General features: G+C 41.1%; 1 protein-coding gene across 1 annotated transcript in view; it reads right to left on the bottom strand.

Annotated features, from left to right (window-relative positions):
• Nucleotides 1-5,062: 5,062 nt before the first annotated feature.
• The window catches only part of six3a (SIX homeobox 3a), a gene marked incomplete at both ends in the record, with an annotated part of 3,158 nt that continues 129 nt past the window's right edge, over nt 5,063-8,091 (bottom strand). The window contains 2 exons of the mRNA XM_080740127.1: nt 5,063-5,255; nt 7,529-8,091. The exon at nt 7,529-8,091 is cut by the window's right edge and continues 129 nt beyond it. Of these exons, the coding sequence (XP_080596253.1) occupies nt 5,063-5,255; nt 7,529-8,091 (756 nt within the window). The remainder of the gene's footprint in view (nt 5,256-7,528) is intronic.

The raw sequence follows: 8,091 nt of genomic DNA, 5'->3' as shown, positions 1-8,091 counted from the left end.
ATATATGAGGGTATTGAGAGCTTGAGTTTGAGAGCTGGTGGGGCACCAAATGAATTTGGGGGCCCTCAAAACGTTAAATATAAATATATACAGTATAAATCTTGTTTATATTTTTAAGGAGACTAAAGTAACTTGTGACATTAAAGCTCTTTTCAGATAATCAGAGCCCATTGTTGCAGCGACAGGCCAACTTCTTTCAGGTGGTAATTAGCTGCATGTCTGTGGCAGAAATGTCATCTAAGGATGGTTGCTTCATGTTAAATAACACACTTCAGCTCAAGTTTCATACACTATTAAACCTATGAATTGAATCAGTGTTATTACTTATAGTGTTTAAAAAAAAAACGTAATTTTAATAAGAATAAGAATAACTTTTAAGTGCATGTTTTGCAGTGGTTTTCAAAGACAAAGTTTGTCTCACAGGACAGTCAGTGGGTTAAGGCTATACATATCCATTCGAAGTTAAACACATACATTACATGACTATGTTAAGGGCCTTTTTACTGTTTATTTATATTTGACGATAACTCATGGAGCCCCCTGGGTGTTTCTGTTTGAGGCGACCGAGTATTTCCCGGTGAATCTGTGCGCAACGGTGGGGGCTTGGGAGTGTGGGGGACACGAATCACTGACTATTGCTGATGATGGAGAGGTTATATAGCTTAGCTTTTATGTATTATGTTATGTAATGTAATCTTGCCGATTTAGTAAGAGACTCGTCGCCAATTGCAAGATATTTAAAAGTTATTTGGGGCCATGATGATATCCTTTCTTCCCACAACAAGGATTTATATTGTCTGTGTTATTGTTTACAACCACAATTATTCACGTGTGGCAAGATCGCGGTTCACTAGTTTTAGTAGGCTATAGACTCGAGGTGGGTGAAGCCTTTTCAGAAGTTAATTTAATGTTTTCCATTTAATGATTTCCTTTATCCTCATCTAATCTTGCGCTAATGCACGCAACTGTTTTTGCCATGTTTTAAGGCCGTGTATGCTTTTCAGAAGTTAATTTAATGTTTTCCATTAAAGGATTTCCTTTATCGTCATCTTCCGCTAATGCACGCAACTGTTTTCGCCAGGTTTTAAGGTCTTATTTTAGTTGTTTCTCATAAGCTCGCAACCCTCCTTGCCCATCGGCCCCCACCTTTGCGCACAGATTCACCGGGAAATACTCGGTCGCCTGTTTGAGAGATTGAGAGGCCCCAAATGGATATATTTGGGCCCCTCAAAATGTTAAATATAAATAAACAGTATACAAACTATGCGTGCCATCTTTAAGAAGCCCCAGTAAACCCTGTGAAAGTATTTCAAGTTAAACATCACATTTCATGTTAAGGCCCTTTTTACCCTTCTTTTATATTGATCTCATCCCGGGCCCCACTTCAAACTATCTGGGGCCCCCAAAATGAAATGGAATTGATACACATATATTATATGTATATATAAATATGGGGGCCCTCAAAACTTTTTTTAAATATAAATATATACACACACTTTAGAAATAATGTATCCATTCCCTGCATCGATCCTTCTTAAAGTTAAAGTAATGTACGTGACATCACAGAACAGACACAAAAGAACCGCTTGGGTAATCAGGACCATTGTTCTCTGGTCACACCTTTGAGAGCCACACTCTTTTCAGATTCTAATGAGCTAATGTTAACCCTCACCCTCACTTCAACTGTTCTCTGTCTCACAGTTGAGAGCTCAACTGGGGCCCCCTGATGGCCATGTTGGTTAAAAAATAAAATAATAATAATAATCTCATGAGGCCCCCAGGCTGTGAGGGGGCCCCAGGCGGCTGCCTAGTTTGCCTGTATGGTAAGCACGGCCCTGTGAACATAACGCGTGTGAACACACATCGCCGCAAATTATGTAGCACATTCACCACTTGTTTTATATTCATGAGTCCGTATCGGAGGCCCCATCTCTTTAGATAGACTTAATCCCCGTGTCCTCCTTTGGCGATAAAAAAAAATGCTCTTCAGTTTACGATTAATTTAATCTCAATCATAACCAGGACTTGTCGCAGCCAATAAAACTTGTGGAGTGCGCATATAGCGGTGGAAGGAAGGAGGGGGGGGGCAGGTGATAAGGATCGGGGTATGGGGTGGGGGTGGCGGTGGTGGGGCGGCCGTGCCATGGCCTCTCTCCAGCGGTCCCTCCGTGCTGTTGATAGGGCCCTATCTTCCTCTCCCAGGCCGACTTAAGACTCGGAACGGGCTTAAAAACGCAGATTTACTTCAGCCGCAATCAACTTTTGATTGAACGTCGGGATCGGAGATGGCTTGTTTTCAACATGGGTGCTTTTTCTTTTCTTTGTTGTTGTTGTTTTTTTCTTCTTTTCTTTTTGGAGGGGGAGGTGCATTATGGCTTATAGGTTATTTTAGGATCGATAATAAGCCCAGAGTCATGCAGCAGGGCTCTGACATGCACTTGTTTTCTTGTTTTGATGCGGTCCATCTGAGGGAAGACAGCAGCTTATCCCCGCGCGCAATTGTGCTGTTGACTGATTAGGTTTATGCACAGGGGGGGAATAATCCATTGCCGGACACAAATAATGCATCAAATCTATTTAAAAAAGAAGGGGGAGGAAAAGTTATAGCTTAATTCATAATCACCGGGTGGACACATTCAGAAAGCCACAATATTAACTAACCCGACTTGTTAACATTGGTTCATGTTTACGCACAGACACACAACACAGCCACTGATGCAAGGCTTTCTTCACAATCCGTGCTAGAAGGTTACAGGTGGACTCTATTGTTTGTTGATGGTTTGCGGCCTCTTGAAAACTTAAGGCATGTTAAAAATGTAGACAAATAAAGTGACCCGGTGCGCGCGGCGCACAGCAAAATCATAATGTATTAGGCTATAGGCTTCTATCGGAATTAAATTATCAATCTGAATTTTAATGTGCTGTTCTGTTGACAGTGTTGATTGATTGACCTCTCCACACCTCATGAGGTAACATTCTGTACAATAGTAATTTAGCTTCGATTCGATCTTAGTCCCTCCCTTTCAAACCAAACCCTATATGCCTAAAATACAATTCAGATAATAAATACAATTTGTGTGTTCTTTTGATTATGTGACTATATGTAAACAGGATTAACAGCTAGATTAACAGCCAACCCCGTGGTAATAAACATATCCGGCGCGCGTGACAAAATTATAAAGTACTTTATGTTGCGCATCACTTAAGAGCACATGTCCACTTCGCAAAACATATTCTCAGGCCATCTGTTTTGTCCTCCTGAACCAGGCCTGTTCTGATTCTAAAGATATGACAGCTCCACTACTATAGTCTACACTGCGGCTGTCAACAACAGGATTTCTTAAATAAAACACTTTGTGTATGGGGGGAAAAAAATATATGGCCGTAATAGGGACTACAGATCGACATTAGGGCACGATACCATGCCACAGTTCCTGCAACAGTGTCCCAGTAAATCTGTCCTGTTCTGTGGCATAATTGGTTGGGGATTTAGATAGAAGGGCAGCAGGAGAGAAAGGCTTTTGGGGGGAATGGTTCTCGTACGGAAAGAAAAGCTCTTTTCAGCGACCCACAATGGGAGATTGGGACAAGGGAGGAGTCCCCTCGTGATTAGCCCATTTAATGGCGCGTTTACTTAATTTCTGTATTCACTGGCAACCGTAAACAAAAGAGGAAATAGCACTCACATTTTTTTTAAGTGCAGCATGACGTTGACGTTTGCCATAATGTGTGCAGTATATATGCACAGGGCCAGTCATATATATATATGGACTGTTTTAGAGAACGCATAGGTCTGGACACGCTTAAGCACCACTAGTGATGAAGCTTTGACAATACAATAATTTGCCAATATGTGATGGGCCACTTATCAATAGCCTTATCCGGCAAGGCTCCTTAAAGGAGCTCTTGCTGAAACAGAGACTTCATGCAGAATGATCGAAATTTGAATACAGTATTTGATAAAAAATAAAAAATAAATATACATTAATAACCACGCAAGAAACAGTGAGTATTGGATCATGTAAATAATCGCTTTGGACGACCCTGGGAAAATAAATGATGGCTACAACGCCATACATGAAACATTCCAATTTTCATCTTAAACCCGTTTTTTGCGTAAATGTGATGTGACGTTTCCCATTATAGCTCCATGTTGAGCATAAACAACCAAAGCAAACAAAAACGCCTAGAGAGCATTTGGTTCAACGTTTTGACAAATATTTTATGTAGGAACACCAAGTCAAGAAAAGTGAGGAAAGGGTAGAAAAGAGGATGAGACGGGGAGGAGAGCAATAATTATGTACAAGCAATATTTCTACACGTATATTACAGACCGGGAGAATGATCGCATTATTCGAGATATACATAATTCAATATAAAATTTTGAAATAAAAATAAAAATCTGATACAGTCATAAACGATTCCGTTCCACATGTTTTGACCATGTTTGTATATACCCCACAAAGGCAGTGACTGAAATATGTTATCAAAGAAAAAAAGGTGCTTCTTATACGACTTAAAATGATTGTCTGATGAACATAAATTAAAATAAATTTGACCTAAAACAAGAAATAAAACAGGATTGCATCTTGTCATGGTGGCTGCATCGACATTATAGTACTTATAGGACTAGAAACGGAGATGGAGAAGGAAAAAAAAGCGATGGAGAGTGTGGAGACATCAAGTTACTTTTCTGTTCCCTCCGCTGCATGTGTTTCCTCGTGAAAACTGGAATTCGGGGATATTCTGTTCCCTGATTTTAAAATAAAATAAAAAATAAAATAAAAAAACATCATGCAAATAGGCTAGTGGTGATGGTGGTGGTGGTGGTGATGGTGGTGTGGGGGTATGAATAGGGAGGCGTGGGTCCTTTGAAAGCGCTTTAAAAAAAGACGTGCTTTTTTATCTCTTTTTTTAATATTTATATCAATCGGTCCTTTTTTCATCCGCGATTCATAAGTCTTTGTTTTTTCTCTCAGGTCCATATTCCCTGTAAATATTTCTCTTTTTGTGTTTCTTTGTTTTTAGTTTTTCTCTCTTTCTCTTCTCTTCTCTCTCCGTATCATACATCGCACTCAGAGTCACTCGACGTGACGGACAGGATGGAGGTCCCCGTGTCCACTCTCTCCGTCATGCTGGACACGCTGGTGGTGGGGCTGGCCGCGGTCGAGGGCGACTCCGCCGAGCTATGCGGGGTGTGACCGGAGTCTGAAAGGGACCGCATACCGTTCGGTCCTATTGCTTGGTGCTGGAGCCTAGGAGAAGAAAAGAAACGAGAGGAAAGAAAGAAAAAAAAAACATGGCAATTAGACCTGAGAATGTACCCCCCTCAGCCAAATAGGGTTCAGGCTCGCCAGTGGCGTCAGTTCAGAAAAAGCTAAGGTATGGCAACATGACTGGTGTCTTGCATGCGCGCGACAAGGCATGATTCATTTATTTTAAGAAGTACATTTTATTTTTCCCTCCGTTTCTACGGTTTCTTGGGCTGGATATGGCAGCCTGGAACGGTTGTTCAAGTGCAGTGTACTTTGGCATGTTAGTAAACGTGCCACAATTAACAATAATGAATTGCACCTGTGCAGCTGACTTGCGTAACCTGGGAATATATAGGCTACCATTTTGTCAAGATGGGGAGAATAAAAGTGTGGAGAATATTATTATAATACCTTGTTAAAGTGACTATTTTGTTACATTTTGCATTTGTAGTTATTTTACTGTAATTTAACAACATAATAACCAGCACAGATAGACAAAGAGACATTCATGGAGTTATATTTAAAAGTAACTTTTATTTCCCCCCCTGGACCCAGGGTATGGCTGCCATACCCAATTGACGCCCCTGTGAGAATGTACCCCCCTCTGCCAAATAGGGTTCAGGCTCGCCTTTCTTTCCCCCTGCCGGCCCCAACCATGCATGCTTATCAACCAGCCCGGCGGACAAGACTCGCTTTCAGTGGGGACAAAACACGGTAGCTATTTAGACTACCAAATGTGGAACAAATGTGACGTTTTGTCAAAAGTAATAAAACGCGTAAATTGTCACCAGTTAGGCTCTAAGCTAGGTTACTTGTCATATCAATACCACACGCCTTTTAAACAAAATGTCTTTTTTTTAAAAAGGAGGGGGAAGGGGTCTAATTGGCCCAAATCAAAATGCCAAATTCATCAATAGTATATAGGCCCTAGTATATTTGCAATAGATATACATATACATTTCAAATGGGTATAAACTGGACATGAATGAGTGACGTCAAACTCGGGTTATTCTCCAATCATGCTAAATGTTGATCTCCAATCCACTCACGATAATAACTCCATCACAGCGGGATAATAGCACAGAGGAAATATATCTATTCATTTAGCAAAAAGATTAGAATAGTATTCATATGGCTTAAAGGACCGTGCTATGACATTCTAATCAATTATAGCATTTCAAAGGAATGATAGCTAGTACTAATGTTATGAATACAGCCTATTTTTGATCTCCTATTGCCATTTCATTACCGGTATAATATTAGTAATATTCATCTTCTTCCACTGAGATTTGACAAACGGCAGATGGTGACAAATGTAATATAATGTTAGGCTACTTCCGTATAAATAAACCAATACGTCATATGGCTTTGCACCATACAAAATAAAATATATTTAATAAAATATGAATGCAATTCGGTATAAAATGACTATTTTCAATTCAAATATGTTGTGATAAATATCCATGTCCGTTAACAATCATTATTCTGCTTATTTAATAGCTTTAGCAGTTTTCATTTTCATTTATTTATTTATTTATGTATGTATTTATTTCAATTTACAATTTATTTCCAAGCCACTGAATCAATTACACATTTATTATATTAGTGTATATAGTGTAATGTTTTGTCACATTGAGTGGTTTAGGCCTATCAGTTTGTAATTTTAGCCTTCTTTCACTCTCGTAGAAAATATAAACAAGCTGTTCAAATGAAAGGCCAGCATAAACACGTGCTGCAACCTCTCTCAAGTTTAATAACAAACAAGTCCTCTATTTTTATAAATTGTAGCTGCTAAATTGTAGCTGCCCGGTTTTGGTTTACGAAGCCCTTCGCAGTTTGTTTTGGAGAGAACAGGGGAGTGTTTTCTTGCTTATAGCCCGCATAAGTCCATAGTTCAAAACATATCTAAAGGAATAATGCATCTATTTGAGACGTCACATCTAGGCTTTCAAAGGCAGTAGCCTACATGCGATTATTTGCGAAGAAGGACGTTTCCCATAATTAAAATAACAAAGTAGAATTGTGTTATTTTCTGATTAGATTTCATAACTAAAATGTCGCCGTAGCATAGCCTACTACTCCCTCCCATACCCGGGACAGCAGGAGTCAGGACGAGTCTTTCCCCTGCCGTACATGCACAAATAGCCTGTTAACTATAAAATGTCACTCTCTGTTTTGATTTGACAAATGTCCGACGCATTTCATAACGCAGTTTACACAAATAAATAGCCTTTAATAAGCATTTGACAGAAGGGACAACAACAAACACCAACCTGTTTTTTGCTGCCGCGGCTCTGTCTCGTTGCCTTCGGTTTTTAAACCAATTCCCGACCTGTGTAGGAGTGAGTCCAGTGGCTTGCGCCAGTTCCCTTTTCTTGCTGGGATTTGGATAGGGGTCCTGAAGGTACCACTCCCTTAGCAGGCTCCGCGTCCGCTCCTTGAAACAGTGCGTCTTCTGCTCGCCGTCCCAGATGGTCCGAGGGAGCGGAAACTTCTTCCGCACCCGGTACTTATCGACCGGTCCGAGCGGGCGACCGCGGAGCTTCTCGGCCTCCTGGTAGTGCGCCTCCAGCCACATGGCCTGCAGCTTGCCGTGCGAGTCCTTGGTGAACTTGTGGTTCTCCAGGATGTGGTAGAGGTCTCTGAAATTCCCCGTGTGGAAAGCCACGACGGCGCGGGCGCGCAGGATGGACTCATGCTTGTTGATCTGCTCGCAGGCTCCCGGCGCCACAGGAAGGGACCAGAGAAACCGACCCAGCCGCTCGATGTCCCCGGTCTCCTCCAGCGTCTCGCAGACGCTCGCCACCTGCTCAGGGGAGAAGTTGAGGGTCGGTAG

Source organism: Nannobrachium achirus (genome assembly GCF_963921795.1).
Source record: "Nannobrachium achirus genome assembly, chromosome: 13".
Lineage (NCBI taxonomy): Eukaryota > Metazoa > Chordata > Actinopteri > Myctophiformes > Myctophidae > Nannobrachium > Nannobrachium achirus.
The sequence above is the reverse complement of the archived record's forward strand: the minus strand, read 5'-3'. Positions and strand labels throughout refer to the sequence as shown.